We start from the raw sequence: 24,480 nt of genomic DNA on the forward strand, positions 1-24,480 counted from the left end.
GCCCGGCCGCGCCGGAAGTGTGGGCGCCTGCGGCCCGGCCCCTTCCTGCCAGACAGAGGCCGGCCCCGCCCGTCTGCGTCGGAACGGGGGTGGGGCGGGCGGAAGTGCACGAAAGGAGGCGGGGCCTGGCGCGACGGGCTGGCTGCCGCTGCGCTCACGCGGCCTGGCGTCGTGTGTCTTCCGTTGCGGGGGCGCAGCGCGACGACCCCCCTTGTGTCCGGGAAGACGTGCGTCCCCCCCCCCCCCCAAACGAAGCCTCCCTCGGGACAAGCCACGTGTTTCGCGGAGTCTCCTCACCTGTGAGTTGGTTGTGTGCTTCGACCGCCTAAACGCTCAATCTGAGAGGACTCGGCCTCTCTAACCGAGCAGGCTGTGAAGGGCCCGAGTATTACTCACTCGGAACACATTTATTGTGTGTGTCCGTATCACAACGTACGGAATAGATTTAAAAAGAAAAAATTAAAAAAAAAAAAACACTTTGACGGTGCTCAAGTTCGAGGAATTCGGTTTTCTGATTCCACGTGAGAAACGAGCAGAGAGGCGGAGGCTTTCAGTCAGGTCGGTAAGAACCAGGTGTTACTCCCCTTAAGGGTTAACACCTTCTGAGGCAGAGAAAGCTCCTCTGAGGAAATGGCCCGAATTTATTGCTCCGTGGGCAGAGCAGAGGCAAAGGGAACTGCGGGCTTCCCCGCTGGGGGTGTCACTCGCTGCTCCACGTCGGTGCCTCCTCAGAAGGTGGAACCAGCCCCGAAGGAGGGAGGGAGCTCCCGGCCTAACACCCACTCCTCCCTCAGACGGAGTCAGAAGCACAGACTAGAAACGAATTCTACGACTTTTTTTGCCTCCCCCACCCCACTCCCCATATTTATTTTATTTTCCCGTGGTCACTAGCAGTAAGTCTATAAAATGAGACTTCAGTTCATTCATTTATTCGAAGAACCAATTACAGTTGACCTTTGAACAACCGCAGGTGGTAGGGAGTGCCCCCCCTTCTCCCCCCCACACTAGAAACTCTGAAAAGGACTTTTAACCACCCCCCCTCAGAACTTTACTAATCCCCTACTGTTGACCAGAAGCGTTTCTAATAATATAAACAGGCAACACATACGTTTGTTATAGCAACATTATATATTGTATTCTTTTACAATAAGGTAACATAGGGAAAGAGAAAACGTTAAAAAAATCATAAGAAAATACATCTGCCTTACTGTACTATGTTTATCAAGAAACACTTAGCATAAGTGAGCCTGTAGCAGTGCCAAGTGGTGGTGGTCAAGGATCAGTTCTAGTTGGGAACAGAGCATGTAGCAGACATTGGCAGCAACCTCCAAGGCACACCATCCCTACCTTCAGGGAGTTTGGGGTCAAATAGGACACAGATGCTGAACAGTTGTAAGGGGACTGATTACTCTGAGAAAGGAAGTACAGGACGATATGGGGACATATAAACAGAGGCCTAATTAATTATATGGGGAAAGGGACAAGCCCAGATCCAGCACTTGCGCTCCCAATTTATCTGTAGTGTTCTGGTTTCATTCTGAACTAATCCAGGTTGGCGGGGTGGACAGAGAACAAACAGAAGAGGTAGTGGCATCATCCAAATCCCTTTCCACTCTTAAGCAAGGCAGAGGCAAGGAAGTAGAACACACCAAGAGTGTGTGTGATACAGCCAGCAAAGGAGATAACACTCCAAGGAAGAAACCGCACCTGGTATCTAATCTATCCACGAGAACCAGAGAAGGAACACTGAGGGAGACCAGTGGACAGCCCGGCATGCACACTTCCAGCATTTTTTGTGTTTTTTTTAGGTTTTTGCTGTTGTTGTTTAAGATTTATTTATTATTAGGGAGTGTGCAAGCAGTGTGGAGAAGGGGTGGCAGAGGAAGAGGGAGACCGAGAATCTCAAGCAGCTCCCCACTGAGTATGAAGCCAGATGTGGGGCTCAATCTCATGACCCTGAGATCATGACCTGAACCAAAATCAAGAATCCAACACTTAACCAACAGAGCAACAGAGCCACCCAGGGGCTCCTCTCCCAGCATTCTGAAGATGATTAAAAGAAAAAAAAAAACCATTGGAAGAAACGGCTCTCTAATGAAGACTACATAAAACCACTCATCCATTCCTCTGGATCTTTGTAAACTTTTCATTAGAGTCACATACTACAAGTGTGTGAGCCTTCTTGGCCCTTAAGAACACAATCTTCAACACTTTGCCAGCTCAAATTATCTGGGCCCCCATCAAGAAGGAGAGCCTGGCTATTAGCCTCTCCCATCATAAGGGAGAAGGACTACCCAGATCTAGCAGTTGCCCTCCCAACTTACCTATAGTGAGTTCTTTTTAACTTTGAGCTTTGCAGTTACAGAGTGAGCAGACACCAAATGAATCCTTCACGTTACTCACTCAAAATGACCAAAGAATATAAAGTTTTGGGACAACTGGGTGGCTCAGAGGTTGAACGCCTGCCCTCTGCCCAGGGCATGATCCTGGAGTCCTGGGATCGAGTCCCACATCGGGCTCCCTTCATGGATCCTGCTTCTCCCTCTGCCTGTGTCTCTGCCTCTCTGTGTCTCTCATGAATAAATAAAATCTTAAAAAAAAAAAAAAGAATATAAAGTTTCTATATCTTGCATGTTTCCTGGTCTCTACAAGCCCAACTTCTGCCCCCAGCTGAGCACCTGGCATTTAGCCAGATTTCTCCTGGTCATATTTTAGTAACAGCAGATCCCACTACGTCCCTTAGAGACCCTAAAACCACAGTTTACACATTCTAAATAAGTCCCATTGTCGACTGTAACTGAATTGAGCTTATGGTTTTTGAAGCTAGCCTCAGTGTTCAGCTAATTCAACTTCAGTAGCAAGTAGCGGATGGCCCAGTTCAAGGGTAGCACACTAGACATGGGTTTTCTTACAACGGCCTGGCACCGATCGGCATCAGTATTCAAAAGGATTAGGGGCCTGCAACTAGAGATTAACATCTTGTTTTCCATTTAGGTCATGGAGTTTAAATTCTACTCTTTTTTAAGGTTGGGAATGGGGCAGAAAGGTCAGACACTGAGCAAAAGTTAATAGATAAGACCAGTCTGTGACAGCTGTAGCTGCAATGTTCTACAACCAATCATCACCTGAGTAGTTCATACCCAGCTACCTCCACAAGAAGGGAGAAGCATTCACTCTTGTAAAAAAAAAAAAAAAAAATCCAAATGATAGTAGCACTGGAAAAATTCCCAAACAAGAAGGAATTTACCCCTTTTTTAGTGAGGAGTTTGTCCTGCATACCTCGCTCACTCCCAGGTCTTCCTCAAGGAAGAAAAAGAAAGAGCTCTATCCTCTCTGAAAGGTACCACTGAGTTACATACTCTGATCTACCACATGCACAGTGTTATTTGAGTGGTGGCAAGGGAAACAACTGACAACCAACTCTGCAGAATCCCTGGGCCTTCTGTTGACAGACTTGCCTTTAGGAGCTCAGTTTATGAGCTTTTCCTCCACAGACCAGGTGACTTTCAGACTTTGGCACCTATTTCTATTTAGATATCAAGCTTGGTTCCTAAGCAACCAGCCAGCTCTCCTCCCTCTCACTTACCCGGTCAGGGAGCCAGCTTACTATACTAGCAGAACAGGTCAAACGGAGATCAATGTTGGACAAATCAGCGCTTGAGGGAACTTTAATGAAAGCAAGAAAAAAAATGTGGTGCAAGAACAATGCAGAAGGGTTCTGTTCCAGGCAGTTTTGCCTTGTACAAGTAGAATGAAGTCATCAGGTCAGAGTTTTAACTGGCATTATTTCAGGCATTGTTCCAACCCCTTCATTTTACAATAATGAATCTGAAGCCTAGAGGTTAAATGATTTGGTGGTTCAAGGTCACACCACTGAAGCAGAGCTGCAGCTAGAATGCTGGTGTCTGAAGTCCCAGGCCAAATCTCCTTCTACTATTTTACACTAACATTGGGAGGTTTAAAAAAGAAAGGGGGAATATGAAGGGTGATTTTTCCATAAATTAAATCAACTTCAAAAGCCAGATATGTGGAGAATTGGAGACCACTAACATTGTTAGAAAGAAGAGGTTTTGAAGCTGGTTAAATCTGAATAATAAAAAATATATGTACAATATTGTAAAAAAGATGGCATTCATGATTACTGGGCTGGCAGAGCAGAGGGTAGTTGCATGCTGGGGGTGGGCTGCATGGGCTGCCAGCTTTCTTGGGTTTGGAGGATGCGGTACAGCTGCTTCAGTTGAGCAACGATGTTATCTTTGATATCTGGAGTTGAGATCTGCAGGCGGACACTGCCACTGTCAAAGGACCGTGTAAAATCACCAGAAAACATCTCGTAGATCATCCGAGCTACCACTGGAATGACCTGTTCAGGACACAGAGCACACAGGTATCCACTGAAGAAAAGGTATTTTTAGAGAGCAGAGGGGACTCAAGATTATAGAAAGGGTTAGTGAGGCCCTGGGGAAGCCCCCAACTCTTATGTCTTGATACAGGGTATGCCTTTATCTGTCTGGACCATCTTGCCAAGGTTCACTCTAGACCTTGGTTCAAATGAAGGCAAAGACCCTATATCTTTCATCACATCACATGCCTAAATAAACAGCTGCTTATTTAGTAAGACTTTTACCCACATTTCATCTATTGACTATCTTTTTTTACAATCCATAGACCAAACCCAAGTGGTCTTGCTGCCACTTACTAAAATAAGGTTACATACTTAAAAGTAACTCAAAAGGTTTTTCTAAAAGAGCTGGAAAGGATCCTATCCTGTTAGGTTTCAGCAAGACTCTAATGTCAGTAAGAGAATGCAAGATAAGTTCTTCACTAAACCTAGCATCTACTATGAGGACCCTGTGTGCTCCAGCCTGATCCTACTTTGATAGGACCTACTTGGTTCTTAAAATAAACAAAGCTTGAGTCTGCTACTCTATCTGGTGGGATTAAAATGCACATCGGCTGATGGATCTTTGCTCAGCACAACCCTAGTCCTAGAGGCTGACGCATTCGTAAAAAGGCTAAGAGTTGTTGACACATCCTCATATCCTCACCTGAACCAAGATGAGTTTCCTTTCCAGGGGTTTCCCATCTGGCCATTCTTCCCCAAAGCATAAGTAGATCTCAAATGGTGGCTGCTTCTCTATCTGTCCTTTCTGGTGGGCAATGAGATCTGTAGAAGGTGGAAGAGCAAATTTGGTGTACTGGAGCCATTCCATATCCACTCAGTAAATACCATCTTTTATGGTGTCCAGTGTGGTGGCCACTAGCCACATGTGGTTATTACATTTAAATTAATTAAAATTAAATAGTTTCTTCATCATATGAGTCACATTTATTTATGTGCTCACTAGCTCCATGTGGGCTGTTGTGGACAACACAAATAGAGAACGTTTTTATCATTTCAGAGGGTTCTATTGGACATCACTAAACTAGACCTGGGGTTCAAATGATATTGTGAAATCTATATCTCAGTGTTCTCCCTAAATTTGTCTGTTTGAATTTGCCACTCCGATATTTCCCAAATGAGAAGAGTATATGTTTTGCCGATTATGATGAATTCAGCTTCCAAAGTTAAGGTGGCATTAGTGGCATTTGGCAGTAATGACAAGGCTGCCTCCCTCTTCTGTCACTAAAAGAGTCACAACCAACCTAAAAATAGCTTCCAAGTACATAGCTTTAGAGTGGAATGCCCTTCTTTGTTACCCAGGCCTCTTTCATTTTTCAGGACTAAGGTTCTGTTCTACCTTCACTTCCTCCAGGAGTTTTTTTTTTGTTTGTTTGTTTTTTTTTTATTAAGATCTTTGCAGAGCCAGGAAAGTGGGTAGGGAAGGTGGAAAACCTACTTCTAGGGAGAAGTTCCCAGACCCCAACCTTCTGAAAAAAGACTTACCACTAAGGAATGTTTCCAGACAAAATAGTTTGACCTTCTTTTGCCTCTCAATCAGGTTGGGGGCAACAAGTGATGGGGCACATGGCCCAGACCAGTACACCTTGCACTGGCACAGCCTGATGGCATAAATTGCATGACCGCTGACCTCCAGGATCAGTCCTCTGTCCATGACATCTAGCAGCTTACTGGTGAACAGCTTCTGCTTCTCATTGGTGATATGCTCTGGCCCTGGGAACTTGACCTGTTCCAGGCTGACAGGACCAAAGAGCTCTTCTTGGTCAGGCATGGGACCCAGGTCGCCATAGAAGAGCCGGCAGCCCTGGGGGTTGCTCACAGTCATGGTTTGCCCGTATTCCTTCCCACGGTACTGAAACTTGATGTCCAGGTCAGTCACTGCAAAGTGAGAGAGGACAGTGAGAATCCTGCTCTAATGCTCTGCCTGTCTATCCCTGAGACTCATGCAAGTCCATCAAGATCAAGCCACTTTTCAGCTAGCATTCAGGAAGGTCACTACCGTAGTTATTCTTCCTACAACAAAGGAAGACCTCAGCCTATCCCTGGAATACTCACTCAAAAGACTGCCTTAAAAGCAGACAGTTCAAGGTCCACATATACTGTCTGTTTAATCATTACACCCTAAGTGCTAGAATTTCTTCAAGCAAACTTCTGGGTCCAGTCCCTCATTTACACTGACCAAGTCTTCACATCAGTAGGCATTAGAAGGACCCAAAAACTAAGGTATCTGGTTTGGGTCTCATTTTTAAAGAAACCAGAAGAATAAGGAAAAATACCAAGCCATCTTGTCTTTTATGAAAATTACACACACAGCACACACTGTGGATCTGTTCTAATAATTTACCATAAAAGGACACAGTTCACGGCAAAGTAAATTTTCACCCATCAGGTCTCAATTGAACCCTGTAAGACGATCAAAGCTATTAGCCTCTTGGACAAAATACTAGCCCTCACATCCCCATCCTATCCCCACTACCACCATGTATAGTGTGAAAGGGAGATGAGACAGTGACATTGATTCTTCATTGAGATCAATTTGTGTTCAATTTAGAAAGATTTTTCTCCCTTCCAAAATCCCCTCAAAATCCAAGACTTTTCTTGATCAAATCCATGGCCATTAATCTTCCTATCCCACAACTGGCCTTGTGCCCAGATCCCCTAGCCAAACTGATTAATCTAGGCTTTACACCCACCTAAGAGGTGAGTAACCTAGAGCTACAACCAGTCAGCATCACCTTGGGCAAGCAGACGTGAACTAATGTTTCTTCACTTCTTCCCTGATGATTCATTATCATTGGTCAACCAGGAACCAGACACAGAGGCTGCCTATAGGACAGGTAGCTAGTCTATACATGGCAAAGAAATAGAAGCAGCAGGTGGGGCAGGGAAGGGACTAGAATAGGAGTTGAAGACCTAGCTAGAAAGATAAAGTCTCACTTACTTGGGAGAGAGCTGATCCACAGCTCTGGAGAGCTATAAAAGGGCTGTATAGGTGTCTGGGGTACATCTATTTCCAGAGGTTCAGTTTTGGGCCACACTGCTTCAGGGCTGCAGTTACCCACACTGGCTGGTGCCATGGGAGAACCTAGAACAGAAGGATGTGGGTGAGCGGGCAGGGGCACCACACATGTACATCACCTGGATTGGGGCTCTAAAACCCAACAAAGTCAATAGATAAGAGCCAAACACTGGACTATGACTCATTGTGGCAGCCCATCAGTGATCCCCACAACTAACACACACACGCACAATAAGAAATACAGTTCCCCTGCTTCTACTTCCTAATCATATTAGTTCTCCCATAAAACCTGCATTTGCTTAAGATTATCAGACATGTGAGTTTTTTCTGGGGTTAAATGAGAATGAACATGAATGAAAGGCTCCCTGTTGCAGATTGTGACTCCAGCAATCAAACAGAAATTGGTTGTCTTCTTTAAAATGAACTTAATTGGGACGCCTGGGTGGCTCAGCAATTGATCGTCTGCCTTCGGCCAAGAGCATGTTCCTGGGGTCCCTGGATCGAGTCCCACGTTGGGCTCCCTGCATGGAACCTGCTTCTCCCTCTGCCTGTGTTTCTGCCTCTCTCTCTCTCTCTCTCTCTCTCTCTCTCGAATAAATAAGTAAAATCTTAAAATAAATAAAATAAAATAAAATAAACTTAATTGAATTAGCTGATTAGCTTTGAGAGTATAGAAATTCCATTAAAAACAAATACTTTTACATGCACAAAACATCTGGAAGGATACCCAAAAATCTGAAAAGATCAGTTTCCTCCAGGGAAACTGAACGGGGTTCAGAGACAGAAAGGAAGGAAAACCTTGCAATTATTACCTTTTTGTACCATTATGAATTTTAAACCATGTAAAACCAATATTTATTCAAAAGTATCTGATGAAAGCTTTTAAGAAAGAAAATGAAATACCCATCCTATTTTCCTGCTATTCTCAAAGTTGGCTTACTCCAAAGTCTACAGATTTCTCCTCCTAGCCTCACTTCTTAGGCATCTATTCTTCAACAATTCTTCTTCTGCCCCAACAGCTCTGAAATCATAGAAGTTAATGTTTCTTTGACCCTTTGTGCAGAAGTCTGGTTAAATCTATGTACCTAGTTTACTTTTTTGTTTTTATTTTTTATTTTCAAAGATTTACTTATTATTTGAGAGAGAGAGAAAGAAAAAGCAAGTGCACAAATGAGGGGGGAGGGGCAAAGGGAAGGGAGGGGAGAGAGAAAGAGAGAGAACACGAATCTCAAGCAGATTCTCCACTGAGCCGGGAGCCCAACTTGGGGTTTTATCCCAGGACCCTGAGAAAGAGTTGGATGCCCAACTGACTGAGCCCTCCTACTTTTTTAAGATGTCCCACATCTTCCCAAAAATTATCCAAAGCAACCCATAACATAAGGCCATACAACATTAGCTTTAGTATAATATGAACAGAAACAGGAAATCATGATCCTCAAAATAGGTTGCATCTTTTAAGGGGTGAAAATAACAGAACGAGTCAGCCAAAGATTTGGGAAAGGATCTCATATTTCCAGATATCCAACTCAAAATCACTAAGTGGGAATATAGCATGTGGCAATATTGACCTGAAAGAGCTCAATGATCTTTTTCTTTACTCATCACTTGGTTGTAAAGACATAAATGGCAGGTTAAGTGAAGGAGGGCAAGAGGACAGGTAATAAGAGTCATTTCCTGATTCTCAAAGGTAAGGGAATCATCTAGAGTAGGTACTCCAAAATCCCAAAGGAATCATCTTGATAAATTTTCTAAGTGGCACAAGTGTCTCATTTGACCCATAGCAGCCAGATGGAACTAAAAAGGCAGTGACAAGCTTCTCAACTAATGCATGGCATTAGACTAGGAGCATTTCAGTGGACAGTTCAAGTGAAGATGCTGAAGAGCACTTCACCCTATGTTTGAGCATCCTCAGAATGTGTAATGGAAGAATCAGTGCCTGTTCTGTCACAGTGACCTTCCAACCTCTCCACTCATTTTTCCTGAGATGCTGAATTCAAAAAGTCCATAAAAGCAGCAAAACATCTCTTGCAGATAAATTCTATCAAAGCTTAGTATTAAGAGCTGTAGAAACTACAAGTTCCCCATAATATAGCCTTAGCAGAGTAGACCCTGCTAAGAAAGTGACACAAAATTTATAACAAGGGAAATAGTGGACAAGTTTGCCTATTAACCATCAAAATTATATCTGCACTTGGCCTCAAGGAAATCAGTGAAATTTATGACAACTGATGTATTTGTATGTGGGATTGAGAATTAATTTAAATGTTTAATTTCTCTGAATTATCTGTAAGATTCAGAAGATTTTCTCTATGCCTGGAAGTTGCCCATTGGGATAATTGGACCAGCAGAGTTCCCTTGTCTATGACCTCTACTTGCTAATAGACCAGCAGCTTGACCATAGGGCATGGTCACTGCTCCCCATGCAGTGGGGCCTGAGAGGTCAGCAGTACAAAGTCAAAGCCTGTTCCACCCCCTTCATTCTTCTGTACCACATACCATCTCCCACTCACCATTGATGTTCAGGAAGGGGAAGGTGTCCTGGATGGGAACATGGTGTTGTGACTGATCGAGCTCATCTTCTTCATCTTCTTCATCTACATCATTATCCTTCTCATCCCAAGGAGCAGATCCAGTGGATCCTAACCAAGAAACAGACACATAAGCCCACAGGTGAGCCCCTGGGGTTGCACGGTCATCCTTGCAGCTGATCTTAGTACAGACACTCCCTGGGGTTCAATGTGTACCCTCAATGCCCTAACCAAAAGGAGTGGGCACCAAAGGTGTATTAACCTCTGGCTCTAACTCCTCCTACTGAGCTCTAATGTCTCTATGTAGGAGTTGCAGACCCTATCCCTTTCCCTAGAAATCTCTTAATTCCTACTGTAAACCTCTTGCTACATGTTAGCATCCCTTTTAAGGACTCAAGGATGCCAACTTCTCCACTTTGTAAGTATAATGTGAGGACGGACCCTTCCCTCTTGGCAGGGCCTCACTAGATTCATTGGAGGACAAGTCTTAATTATCTAGCTCTTGGTATTTGCTAAGCGTTGGGTAAATAGGAGGATCAGGTGGTATTCTCTTAGAGAAAGTATCCTACAAATTAAATAATCACTCATCCAACATTTTCAGAGAGAACTTAATAGCTTTTAAATGTCATGTCAATTGAGTCTTACAATAGTCTTTCAAGTAGGCAGGAAAGATGAGAGCCCAGATTTTGCCATTGAAGAAACTGAGGCTTAAAGTTCAAATGACTTGCTTCAATGTCCCACAAGGACCAAAGTGATAAGAGCAAGGTTCAGAACTCAAACCTTCTAAGTTTTAGTTCCTCCATCTTTAAAACTACTTGACCTCTCCTCTCAGTGTTGAGTCCCACAGGAAGCTATTCCTGCAGTAGGATTCTATACTCCCTCTACTTTCTCATGCTTTAAGCAGTCAGGCTAGTTAGTAACTATTCCCTTAAGTGAACGAGACTTTGCTGACTTTACATCTTTTGTTCTCTGGGTCCTTCTTAGGAGAAGAGTTTCTTGCTTTTACCAATCTTAAACTTTGTAAGCAATTTTCAAGTCAATTCTCTCTTTAAGAGTCCAACCCAAAACAGGGCTTACTGTCTACCTGTCCCCCCAGCAGTTGGGGCCTCACCTGGGTTAATGATCGACCCCTGAGGCTGGGGGATGTCACACACTTGATATATCTTCACTGGGTTCATGGGTACTTCCTTGGTGCCATCGTACATCAGGTTGAATTCCCTGCTCTTGTTGAGAGCACAGCGAAGCTGGGCCTTCCATTTAGCTGGGTCAGGATCATCCACCCCTTCCTGGTACTTCCCTGTCTCCACAGCCCACGCCTGAGGAACAGGAAACTGCAGTGAATGCCTGTTGTTGCCCAGAAACACTACCATGTGTGCTCATCCTCTCATACACAGACACACATGCAATGTAGACCCCTGCCTGACTGCCCCGCCATCTGAACCCAACTTACAAAGCCTGCAGGAAGAAACACCACCCTCAGGACCAGGCCAGACAGGGCCTGAGGGAAATTAAGCCATATGCAAACAGAATCTTTTGAAAGGAGGAGCCTTATCTCAACTGTCAGTGCCAGCACCACCTGTCAAGAGTGGCTATAATAAGGGTTGAAAATAAAGAAAAGTCTGGAAAAAATACAGTTCACCCTTGAACAATACAGAGGTCAGAATACCAACCCCTGCACTATCAAAAATCCATATATATAATTTTTGACTTTCTAAAACTTAACTATCTTACTGGTAACAGTAGTTTAACATGTATTTTGTATATTATATACTATCTTCTTACAATAAAGTAAACTAGAGAAAAGAAAATACTATTAAGAGAATCATAAGAGAAAATATAATTTACGGTACTGTATTTATTTAAAAAAAAAAATCACAGAAGTAGACCAGTGCAGGGGCACCTGGCTGGCTCAGTCAGAAGCCTGCAGCTCTTGAGCTCCAGGTTGCAAGTTCGGGCCCCACGATGGGTGTAGAGATTACTTAAACAAATAAACTTAAAAATAAATAAGTGGACCCGCACAGTTCCAACCCATGCTGTTCAAGCATCCACTGTATACACTAAAATGCTAATGGTAACTTTGGATAGCAGGATTTCAGGTAATTGGAGGGTGGGGGGCATATTTGACATTAATTACTTATATAATAAGACAAGGGGAGATGGCATGTGATATGAAGAGTTTGGCCTTGCTGTACCCTCCCTCTACATTCTTCAATCTGATGGATAAGTAATTGTAGAAAACAAGTGTAGAAAAATAATAGCCTGTAGGAGGGCAGGAAGCATACCCTGGGAGTTCAGCTAAAGGCGGAGGGCCTCATTCAGCTAGTCCCATGTCCAAGTCAACCCACACCCCCTTCCCTTCCCTAGTTCCTCAAAGTCCCACTTCACTGGAAGTACTTTGCTGCAAACACCAGGGCCCAGTGGCATGAGCTAAAGCCACTCTGGCTCCTCCTCTCTGGTTTTTAGTTTCCAGGTCTAAAGGTATGTAGGTTTCTGCTCCCAGGATATCCACGCCCCCCCGACTGCTAACATATTCTCAGATCTCTATGCTTTTTTCAGGACATTATGTTCCGATGCAGAAAAGGGAGATGTCATTAGCAGAGTACTCAAAATCAGGAAACACACCCCAACTTGTTCAAGCGAACAGAGCATGTTGTCCAGTCCCAACCCCTTGCCTCTGCTTCTGACCTCAAGCTGAAATGGAAAATTTCTGCCCCATCTGTTGAGCTCGCTGATCTCCCTCAGTCCCTATCCCCCAGAGCCTGACGGATCATGAGGAAGTTTCTGCCAATACAAATTTAAATCCTTCTCTTCTGGTTCAGGCTCACTTCTTACCATCACCTTAAGACGGGGGCAGCTGCATTTGTTTTGCAGTAGAGAACGAAGAGGTCTGACAAAGTGGTGCTGCCTGATGTGGCTGTGCAGCCACCGTTCCATCCAGCTCCCTACAGGGGATTGCATCTTCACTGGTCTGCAGTATCTGAGAAGCACATCTCCAGTAGCACCTGGTGGTACCTGACTGCTACCTCACCACATTTCCCTTCCGTTTATCTGATCCCCTGTGCCCACTCCCACTCTGGCCCCACCCAGTTGGCTTGGGCTATGCTGACTTTGGCACAGGTCTACATATTTCTGTGGCTCCCTAAACCCCTGTCCCTCCATGGAGAACAGCCAGACTAACCCAGAACCACAACCCTGGCTTCTTGCTCGTAACACAGTCATTCCCCCTCAGGGCCCACTCAAGATGGTGCAGAGGGCCCAAGGCTGATGCAGCAGGGGGAGGTACCCACCACATGGCAATCAGTGTGATTTATAAACATGACTTATTTAAACCCATTCTGAGTCTTGCTTCTGACACTCAGGTCACTGTGCAGGTCCCTACTCCTCTTCCAGAAATGGTAATTCACTAGTCCCTCCCCAAACATTATTTCACTCAATTCTCACAACAATCCTGTGAGGCAGGTAAGACTGGTTTCATCCCCATTTTACTGAAGGGGAAGCTAAAGCCCAAAGAGATTATGTGACTTGCTCAAGACCATATATGCAACTGATAGTAGTAGGATTTGAAACCAGGTCCTCCAACTCCCAGTCAGAATGGGGTAGCAGATAGGCTTGGGTTCAAATCCTGACCACACCCCTTACTGGCTGTGTGATTTTGGCAAGTTATTTAGCTTCTCAGAGGCTCAGCCTCTGCATCTACAACATGAGAGTAATACCTCTCCTACCGAGTTGCCGATAATTAGATCATGGACACGGGATACAGAGCAGGCACTTAAATGCAGGCACTAGCATTTAATGCTAGTGTCCCCCTGCTCCCCTCCCGCCCCCAGATATCCTGCCCAAGGCCTGTCAGAGCTTGGGATCTGTGAAAGCACCCTCACTCTTCTCCTGACTTCCAAGGCCCTCTCTTAGCATTCCACAAACAGAGATACAGATATAAATAAAACAAGTTTCCTGCAGTCACCTTTTTCTCAAGCCCTATGCACACAGATCACTCTCGTGAGCGGGGCTTTCAGGAACCAGCCTCTTCCCCCATGGCCTGCCACCCTCAACCACCAACAGCAAATCCATTTTCAGACCAAGGCCACAACCAGAGGCCAGCTGACCCCGGGCAGGCCCATGCCCCTCTCAATGCCAACTTCAGTAATTGAGTCTGGCTTACAGATGTTTTCCTTATCATTTTCATATAATTGTTTTAAAATTAAAAGCACTCATTTACTTTCTTCCTAAATGATCTCAGGCCAATATTTCTTCTACCTCTTGCATCTATACCTGATATAAGTGAGTTGGGTGGAAAATATCTCTATGATGGCTTGCCTCCTCTGAGGAGTGAGCCCACCTCTTCCGATCCAAGCTCAGCAAGAACCTGGGGCATCAATCTGGGTAGGGACTGGATTTCACTTCTAGCTTCCAGCTTATAGGGGGAAGAAAAGACTAAATTTACTACCTCATGTCTTGGGGATGCAGAAACTAAAGCGACTCATAAGATGGAAGGCTGACCAGCACCGAGAAGTTGGTCTGAAGCAGAAACACAGGGTCCTGAGTTACAAACCACATAACATCTCTCCCCATAACCAGCTTCTCAACTACTTCTTAGGCCAAGCTTTAGCTTCACTAAATTTTGTAAAATGCCATATGATTCAATCTTGTTTTCAGCTAAACAAAACAATTCTCACATCAGAGCTATTTTTTATATAAGAAAACATACTTGTAGAATAAAAACTTGTACTAAATCACCTTTAATTTATAAGCAGAAGTCATGGATGGAGCAAGGTATTTTAATATCAAAAGAAAAACATTCAGAGGGCCCTCTACACCCAATCTACAGGTTATGTTAGGAGCCTGCTAACACTCAGTAGTTCTGTCCTGGTCTGGAGAGTCATTCCCAGGCCCAAGCACCTCTCTTCATAGCAAGAGCCCTGAGTGAATGAAGAGTGAGAGTCATCTGCTGACCCCTGGGAACTTTTGGAACAACCACATCAATACAATCACTTCCAGTTTAGTCAACTGCACCTGGATCTTTTGGGATGTGAGTTGAGTACCTTCAACCAATACGAAAGAATAAACAGCCTCAAACATTACAGACATGCCCCAGCAAGAGAAATTACTATGCCTAAGTTTGGGCACCCCCTTCATAAACATTCTGATGCATCAGCATTTTGGATGTAGTGTATTCCTCGTGCCAAAATAGAAAACAGAACAACAAAAAAAATCCCAGAAAGTTCTGACAGAACTGGAAAGCATCGCAAGTCAGATTGGTAGAAGAAGTGCTTTACCTTGAAAATGGTATTTTCTTCCTCTTGTTGGGGGCTATGCCGGGTGGCATGTTTCCAGGGAATCTGGAAGCGTTTGGAGTCCCTGTGTAGCCAGATGAGCCCAGGGTACAGGCCACTATCCACCTGGGCCACCAGCCAGGGCTTCAGCCGAACTCTGCGGGGGTGGAGGGCCATGATCTGGGTGGGGGAGGGTAAAGAGTGGGGAGAGAGCAGGAGAATTAGGCCAGCCTCTGGGAACTTTTCCCAGCCACTGTTCCCGTATGATAGAACTACAGTTTCATTAGATTACAGCAAAGAAACTAAATATGGGAATAAACTGTGCCAGGTGGGGAAGAAAAGAAAAGAGGTTAAAAGGTTCTTTTGATTCTCATTCCAAAGCCATTTATACTTCATGTTCTAGCCAAATCAGACTTATCATGTAAGTAGATCACATTTCTTCTATTTAAATCCTGAAGCAGAAAAATAAAAAAGATGATGTCATTCCCGCTGGAGCACAGGCTTCCTGAAAAACCAAGGACTTTGGAAGAGAAGTGAAATTGCTCTTTTCAATCTCAGGAGAAGGGAGAAAAAATGTTATGGAAACAGCAAAGATAGGGGCAAGAATTTGAAGCGTACTCTCTTTTTAGACAACGAAAGGCGAACGGGAATATTTTAGTAAGAAATGACACAATCGTGGTGAGAGAGAAGTAGGCAAGGGGTGGGTCCTGGTTCCAAAGTCCTCACTTACAGAGATGAACAGGCAGTGTATCCACGGGGATCCGGAGAGCGGGGCCTCAAGTCAGCTTTCCTTTCTCTGGGCCAGCCAAAGACTCTGTACCAAGAAAAGGGGGTCTGAGTTGGTTATCCACAGGACAATCCAGTGGCTGGGAGAAGACTTGGGAACATAGAGGACAAAGGCTCTGAGGACTCTTCCTTGCACCTGAGTCTGGAAAAGTTCAGGAGCCCTAGAATAATCAAATGCTACAGCTCCTAACCCTGGACTGCTAAATACAATCACATGGCAAGTTCTGCTCTCTGCTCAGCCTCCTCCACCTGGGTCTGTTTATCTCCCCCACCGAGGCTAAAGTGAACCCATTGGCTGCAGGAGCCGGCCTGGGTAAAGTCTGCAATTGATTCTCATAAAAATACCCGGGCATAGCAGATAACATTCGGCAACAGCCAGCACTCACAGCAGCAGACAAAGGCCTGCCCAGATTGGGTGCCTTGAGGAAAAACTGGGCACTACAGAACTATTTGCTTTGGATGTTGTGTTTAGGTTTTTTTGGTGTTCTCATTTTGCTTTACCTAAGGTGAGGCCAGCAAAATCGCATTCACTCAACAAATAACGTGTTCTTCGGCCACTGTGTGTCCAGCACTAATGTCGCTTAGAAAGCACACTAATGTCGCTTAGAAAGCACATCAGACTCTGAAGAAATCCATACTGGAACTGCTCGAGCCCCACAGTGGCCCGAGGAAAGGAAGGTAAATAAGTCACCTTCCCACCCAGGAAGATCCCCACCTGGATCACAGTTCAGAAACCAAACCAGTTGAGTCAGCTGAAGGCTCCCACTCAGAGGAGCTTAGCTGAGGGGGTGGCTCCTAATACCACTTCCTTCCTTCCCCTGCCAGACTCCCAACAAACAGGGAAAACCCAAACCCAACTCGGCTTCTGGCACTTTAAGAGCAAGGCAGGACCTGCTCTCACCTGAGCCTTCTGACCCAATTAACCAGGCTTGCAACTGAAACCTTCCCCCTGGGAGCCCAGCTCACAGTGGGCAGGTAAGGTTGGTATGCAGTATTCAGCTGTCCCCCCAAACCCAACCCCCATGTTCTTGGCCTCGTTTAGGTTGTTTTGTAGGGCAGCAAGTCAAGCCATCAGTCAAACTGAGGAAAACATTTACCTTATAAGGAGGAGAGAAATGCATATCCTCCCAAGGGCAAGTTCTACCTTTAAGTCCTATCCTACTGGAAAGGGGATAGAGCAGGGGAAGGACGAATAGGACATCAGGTAGCACATTGGTCCACCTCACGAGGGACTTTTGAGAATTTCTATTGCAGCACCGGTAAGTCCCATGTCTCTGCTTGTCAGACATGTGAAATCCACTTCTTGACGGACCACAGGCTTTGAAGAAAAGGGCTTATCCTCTTTAATCGACAGCTCATCAAGAAAAAATTAAAGCAACCGGGTCAACAGAGGGAACCGCACATAGTGTTAGGGAAGGAGAAGCAGCCACCCGGAGAGATTGATTGTTAAGATCTAGAGTCCTGGGTTCTCAGCATTCTCTCAAGATGGCACTACACCTGAGCAGCCTCACCCCAGCCTGCCTTGCTCCAAGCCCTACCTCCATCGCTGCTAACCCTCTCCACCTTCTCAAAGTCGCCGAGATCTCCCCCACTTGCCACCACGAGGACTCTAAAAACTGGCAGAGAGGGAATAGTTGGAAGCAACCAAAATAACAGAGGAAGATGGCTTAATTACATACTCACAGGCTGCACTACTAAGGAGCCATTAACGGGGTGTCTGAAGAATTTTTATTGGGTTTGGGGAAATATTTACAACATGAGGTTAAGGGAGAAAATACAGCATACAATATTGACTGTATAGTAGTATCTCCATCTTGTAAGGTAACATGCACTTGTGTACATATGGCACATACACACAGTTAAAAAAAGGAAAAGAAATAATATACCAAAGTAACAAGACATTCATAATGGTTACTTGTGATAGGATTATGGCTGAACTTTATACTTGTCTATATATACTTTCCTATATAATCCACATTTTCCTACAATGATGTTTCAATTTACAATAAAATGAAACAAAAACTACAAGTTGTATTTCTTTTTAAAAATTTTATTTATTTGAGAAAAAGTGAGAACAAGCAGGAAGAGGGGCAGAGGGTGAAGGAGAAGTAGACTCCCCTCTGAGCAGGGAGCAAAGCAGGGAGCACCAATAAACAAGGGGCCCGATCCCAGAATCCTGGGATCCTGACCTGAGCCGAACGAAGGTAGATGCTAAACCAACTGAGTCACCCAGTCGCCCCTACAAGTAGTATTTTTTTTAACTACAGGAAGCTAAGACATTTCTTGGCCATATAAAAGATATGTATAGATTTAGATAGATATAGATAGGTTTAAAAGATGATGCCCCTCAGCTGCTAAGACCTTGATACCAACAATCCTTCATAACAACATAGGACTTTACAGGTTTTTTTTTTTTTAAGATTTTTTTTTATTTATCCATAAGAGACACAGGCAGAGGGAGAAACAGGCTCCGTGCAGGGAGCCTGATGTGGGACTCGATCCCGGACCCCAGGATCATGCTCTGGGCCAAAGGCAGACGCCCAACCGCTGAGCCACCCAGGCGTTCCAACTTTACAGTTTTTATATGCACTTTTATTTAACGTGTTTGATTTCATCCTCATGATCTGGAAGTAGTACTCTTATCATCCCTATTTTTATAGCTGGTTAATTAAGACACAGAAAAGCGCTTCATCTGGGGCCTGGACCCAACACTCCTGAGTCAGAGTGTGCTGTACTGAATCCTGCCACTGTAGCCTGCCTTCCAAGTCCCTCCTTCTACACACTAAGAGAGTAAACCAAAATATTAACAAGATGCCAGCGGCATGAAGAGCCAAGAAGTGGCTAGGGAGGAGGCTGCAAGACACCCACCCCCAAACACACCTAAATCAGAGTTCTCTTTCTAAACATGCTCATCACCCAAATCTCAATGCCCACAGAACTAGGCTAGCTGAACTCGGCCCTGATATCTCTAGCGGCCATCACAGTGAAATTCAAGGCCTGTGTCTCCAACAGGTACTTACCCAGCCAAAGAACAAAGATGCTAACCCATCCACTCCCCTCACACCAGGCCTTGAGCAGGGATACTTTCAACCTCCCCACGGCACTAACTGTTCTCTCTCACACCCACTCCAGGGAGCAGGGCCTTTATAAAAACCTCCACTGCCACCTCTGCGGCCCCTGCCCAGACTCCTTTCCAGGGCACCACTACCTCAAAGTCGAGATTCGAGATTGGGCTGCCAATGGTTCAGCTCAGAGTAAAACGCCCTTGCCAGGTAGTCCTGCTTTTCCCTTTCCACTGAGGGAACTGAAGACCATCTTCCAAGTTCCCCCACCTTTCCTCCATTTAGTTTAGCCCTGCTTGGAGGTGAATTCCAAGTCTCTAGCCATAATTCCCATGCCCTTCCTCCCTGCTGGATTGAAGTTGGGGGCTGGTGAGAGGGAGCCACAAGGTATTGGGTGCTGCTGTCATGCGTTACGCATACACCTCAAACTAATCTAGTCTCCTGGGTCAGCACCAGCCTTCACCAACTCCTACACAAGCACCTTCTCCCTCCCTCTCCCTTCTCCGGGCTTCCATTTTTGACATCCCCTAGGAAAGCAGGGTTGGGACAGAGATGACCTCCTTACTGCAAAGCAGGCTCCCTGTAAAGAGTGGCACCCGGGGCCTCCTTTCCAGTCGGGCCTAGGAGACTTTCCCCATTTTTCCACACCCACCCTCCATCCCCTTCAGGCAAGAGGGCCTCACCCCCAGAGCAACCACACCCAGGGCCACTCTCCCCAGCGCCAAGCTTGGCTACTTGGAAATCCAAGGGTGTCTCCCAGGCCCAAGGCAGGAGCCTGATTGCACTAAACAAACTCAAGGGAAAAAAAAACTAAACTAAACTAAACAAAACTGGCTAAAGCTCCTGGCCGCCCCTACCCCCCATTTCTCCAACACCCACCAGGACTAAGGGCCTGCAGGCCTGGGAAATTCCCTCTTTGGGACACAGGGGCCAGCGGCCCAGCAAGACCGGAGGAGGGGAGGCGCCGGAGCTCCGTCCCAGCGTAGGGGTACGGGTAGGGGCGGAGAGCAGCGCACTCCGGGAGGGCAGGGAGGGAAAGGGGGTAGAGAACGAAGTGTGGGGTCGGGGGAGGGGGGCGCGCGGCCACTTCGGGGCTAGCACCGCCCCAGAGCTCCCTAAAGCCAGGCGACAGCCACCCCACCCCAGGGGTTCTCCCCAAACAGGCTGTCCCCAAAGCAAGGTTCCTAACCCCAAACTCGGCGGGCGGGTGTGTCCCCAACCGCCCCCACCCCCCACCCCCACTTCCGAAGCTAGAGTCCAGAAGTTAGCGTCCTCACCTCTTCTCGATCCGGCTACCTCCGAACCCCGTCCCCAGCTACGATCACCCGGCGCCACCGCTGTCCTCGAGCGGCCGGGGAAGCAACAGCCGGCCCCGCGCAGCCCGCGACTCCGAGCGCCGCTCCCCCGCCCGCCCCGGCGCTTACCTGCCCGGCCCAGGTGCGCCGAGCGCACGTCAGCGCCTCGCCCTGGGACGCCGCCGCCCCCTCCGCCGCCCGGCCCCGCCCCCCAGGTGCGGCCCCGCCCCCTCGCGGCGAGGATTGGCGGGTCGCGGGACAGGGGATACTCCGCGTTCCTGGCGGTGCTGGGGGCTGCTGGGGGTGCTGGGCCCTCGCCACCCCGCTCTGGGGCTCTTAACCCCCGGCCGAGAGAATTCCCCGACTCGGTCTGGACCTCGTTGTGCCTCCGGGCTCGCGGTCTTGGACCCTGGAAGCGACTGGGAAGTCAGATCCGAAGCCCAAAGGGTGCCTCCCCTTTCCTCATGCCCCATAGTCACCCTGCAGTGTGGAGACAGTTAACCTACAAATCAGGGTTTAGAGTAGGGCTGGCCCTGCTACTACCTGTGGGCCTGTAAGCAAGTGAGTGGAATCTAGAACACGGACTCAGGACACCTGGTCCCCTTTGGGGGGCCGAGGGGGAGGGGAAGCCCTATGGCTTCCAGGGCAGGAATTCCGCCTTTATTCTGCTTCTTACCCAAGTGTGAGTTACTTGGCTTCTTGGCCTCACTTTTCTCCTATTCAATGAGAATAATATTTCCTACCTTTTCCAATCGTTATCCGGTAATGATTAAAAGCATGGCCTCTGGAGCTAACTGTTGGGATCCAAACCCCAGCTCCCTCAGTTACTACATACAGACTTGGGAAAGTTTCAAAACTCTCTGGGCCTCAGGGTCCTATCTGTGCAATGCGGTAAATAATAGTACCCACCTCAAAGGGGTGTTGTTGGAGTTCAGTAATTTGCCTCATACAAAGTATTTGGAGCAGTATTTTGGCACTTACTGACAGATATATAAATACTTGAAATTTTTGTATAAGGCTAGAAAAAGCATGTAGACAGTGCCTCACAGAATAAGGTGACATTTCCTGTTATTACCTGAAATTCAAGGCCTGTATGTCTCCTGTTTGATGAGAGTTCCCTCTCCTTTCCCCACTACAGTGAACCCCAGTCCTTGTAGAGTACATGCTCACAGTGAGCTGTGTCCCAGCACATGAGACCCTGAAGCACTGAGCTGTCACAGGTAGGAAGGGGCATAGGCAGGGCAGGGTACTGAGGTTTGGGGGTTGAGAGCAAAGACTGAGAGACCATGAAAGAGTGGTGTTATGGTTGAGTTGTGTCCTCTCTCAGTTCAGATATTGAAATCCCACAGCCCCCAATGCCTCAGAATGTGACCCTCCTTGGACATTGAGTCTTTACAGAGGTGATTCAGTTAAAATGAGGTCATTAGGGTGGGCCTTAATCAATGATGACTGGTGTCCTTATTGAAAAAGGGAAATTTGGACACAGAGGCAGACAGACACAGAGGGAAGATGATGTGAAGAAACGCAGGGAGAAGATGACCATCTACAAGCCAGGGAGAGAGGCCTGGAACAGACCCTTCCTTCAGAGCCCTCAGAAGGATCCAACCTTAGTGACACCTTGATTTTGGACTTCCAGCCTACAGAACTGTGAGACAAGGTATTTCTGTTGCTTAAGCTACCCAGACCGTGGTAGTTTCACCAGCCCACCTGAAAGTGCAGGTGTGTTGGAGAACTCCAGATTGGAATCATGTGAACTTGATTCTTAGTGCCAGTTCAGTTAGGGACATAACCAGCAGAGCCTGGGAAGATAGCAAGTCCCCAAGAGCCTGATTTAGCCAGCTTCTAGCTGGTGATCGCTCTTCCCTTCATGAGGGGAAGGACTATCTCATCAATGCAGCCCGCTCTTTACTGCTGATGAGTTCAAGCAGCGTCTCCCATTTGGCCCAGGGCTTGGCTCTTGAGACCAAGCAAACAGTCCACTGCAGGTGTGTGTGAGGGGTGGGGGGAAGACCACCAGGAAAGCATCATTTCAAGGGAGCCAAAAGCCCTATGTCATACAAGCATGAGCCCACACACAGGCATTCACTTGTGCATTGGCAGAAATCCCCCAACTACCGTGATTTCTTAAAGATTTTCTTTAGAAGACATGTTAGAATCAGAAAATTCAAGCTGGGAGGACCCTTCTAGTCCTCTAGTCTGAGGGTAAAACTGGCTTAGAGATGTTTGCTTGACCCACACAGTATTTTAAACACCAGGAGATTTCACATAAACATGCATATTTTCAGCATCTCTTGAAGGGTCAAATGCTCTGGACAGCCTGGCTCAGCAGTTGCGTCTGACAACAGAGGCTCATTTAGACTGGAATCCACATGTTAAAGCCAGGACTTTATTGGGCTTTATCTCACCCTATTGGATTCACTCATTTACTGTAATTGCCTGATCTGTAGGCATATGAGTTTGCAACTTCTAATCCAAATTCCCCCCTTTCATAGATGAGAAATCTGAGGTCCAAGGAGATCAAGTGATTTGCTCTAGGTCAGCTAGCAAATTAGGCACAAGGCCAAGCCTAGAACTTCCAAACCCAGGATCCTTTCCACTTGGACCCTGCTCAGCAACCCAACCAGAGTCTATTCTCACTGGTGCTATATTGGTTGTTATTTTTTTTAATCACCCATGTTTCTATAGGCACTGTTGCTACTATGGTAAACAAAATATAGTCCCAACTCTGCAGTCACTCTACTACAAGAATCAGTGAAAGGGGATGAAGCAGGAGGAATTAGGACAGAGATCAGAAAGAGCTTCTGGGCTCCTCAAATGATGAGACCTGGAAATGGGTCACCCTGAAGTCTTCTATGCTTGAGATACGCCTCATCTGCTTGGTCTGGGGAATAAGAACACCTTGTGAATCCCCTCCAAAGGCTCCGGCGGAATCAGTTCTATGTTCTCAAAAGAGTGCTCTTAAGATTCAGAGATTCCCCAATGTGACTTGGGCCTGTGATGTTCTCATTGTTTTGCCTTCCATCCCCATTCAGGGAAGGCATTGCTGACTCACTCGTGAGTCTGAGTTTCAGGCAGTGTGATGTCGGTTTCAACACAGGGGCACTGAATCTGGGAATTCCTCTTTCCTGCTCCTGCTCCCAGGCAGCTCTTACTTGGTGAGGACGGGTCTCTTTAACCACTACAATATCAAACATATGACAATAAAGTAATATGACCCAAATCCCACTCATCTTGGCGAGCAGAGGGCGTAGGAACTGGGACTGCTCCCACAGATTCAGTACAGTGGAGAACTTCGTGTCCTTGGTGTCAGTAATAGCACTAGACTGAGCTACTTGTCAGTGGGGCTGTTGAAGAGGGAGGTGAAGACATCAAGCTGAAAGATTCAATTCTGCACTCTCTTGGAGGAACTCAGACCCCATCCAGCTTTCTAGAAGGCATTTGGGAGCCCCATCACGCCTACCCCAAATCCTACCCTGACTTAGATCTGGTTCCACGCAAGTGTTTCGAGGTACTGGGGCTACAGATTAGCCTAACACACTACCTAAACTGCAGCCTGAGTTGTTACCCTGCCTCTGTCCCCTTACCCTCTACAGAAGCACCCCAGAGTGTGATCCTAACTAGAGGCTCATTGAGATTTCTACAGTGGAAGCTACAGCAGAAATAAATTGATAAATTATTCTCACTTTCCAGCCCAGGCAATGAAACTGACTTCAGTTTGGGGTTTTAGGTGAACTCCCCTCTAATGTGTTCAGAATTATTAGTTTCTGATTCTCTTTTTATAAGTGTTCTCAAAGAAGCAGCTTTCTTCATCCCAAACTTGGGTCTACGGGGAGGAGGAGTGTGTGTGTGGGGGGGAAATAATGCCCAGTAAATCACTTGGAAGGAAGCTGTCTCCCTGGGGTCCTCCCATCATTCTCCCTCCCCTTCAGTGCAAATCTGAGAGTCCACTTCCACCTGCCCTGGCAAAAAAAAAAAAAAAAAAAAAAAAAAGCTGTTGGCCCTGCAGACAAAAGGGCCAAATAAGAAACCACCTTGAGTGTGAAGATTCACAGTCCTGATTTCAAATATGCTGCCCTGTCAGGACAGAGCAGTGTCCCGATTTCGACTCCGTGGTCAGC

At 46.4% G+C, this 24,480-nt stretch overlaps 1 protein-coding gene across 2 annotated transcripts; it reads right to left on the reverse strand.

Moving 5' to 3' along the window:
- Positions 1-1,109: 1,109 nt before the first annotated feature.
- IRF6 (interferon regulatory factor 6) lies at positions 1,110-20,547 on the reverse strand. 2 transcript variants are annotated; one of them, XM_025429826.3, is made up of 9 exons: positions 20,492-20,547; positions 15,950-16,033; positions 15,223-15,399; positions 11,061-11,265; positions 9,932-10,060; positions 7,344-7,487; positions 5,888-6,280; positions 5,049-5,167; positions 1,110-4,363 (listed from the first exon to the last, which is right to left on the reverse strand). In XM_025429826.3, the coding sequence occupies exons 3-9, from the start codon at positions 15,394-15,396 to the stop codon at positions 4,139-4,141; spliced, it is 1,389 nt and encodes a 462-aa protein (XP_025285611.1). In that variant the 5' UTR covers positions 15,397-15,399; positions 15,950-16,033; positions 20,492-20,547; the 3' UTR covers positions 1,110-4,138. The 2 variants fall into 2 exon arrangements, with proteins under 2 accessions (XP_025285611.1, XP_025285610.1); XM_025429825.3 differs by lacking the exon at positions 20,492-20,547 and adding an exon at positions 20,345-20,485.
- Positions 20,548-24,480: the final 3,933 nt, after the last annotated feature.

Source organism: Canis lupus, chromosome 7, assembly GCF_003254725.2.
Source record: "Canis lupus dingo isolate Sandy chromosome 7, ASM325472v2, whole genome shotgun sequence".
NCBI classification, from domain to species: domain Eukaryota; kingdom Metazoa; phylum Chordata; class Mammalia; order Carnivora; family Canidae; genus Canis; species Canis lupus.

Bases quoted from the DNA above. Each gene is read 5' to 3' on its own strand.
- IRF6 (XM_025429826.3), bottom strand. From the start codon at position 15,396: ATGGCCCTCCACCCCCGCAGAGTTCGGCTGAAGCCCTGGCTGGTGGCC. The intron at 10,061-11,060 runs GTGAGGCCCCAA...TTTCTTGGTTAG, and splicing joins GGGGTCGATCATTAACCCAG to GATCCACTGGATCTGCTCCT. The intron at 4,364-5,048 runs GTGAGGATATGA...TGTCCTGAACAG, and splicing joins GGAAACTCATCTTGGTTCAG to GTCATTCCAGTGGTAGCTCG.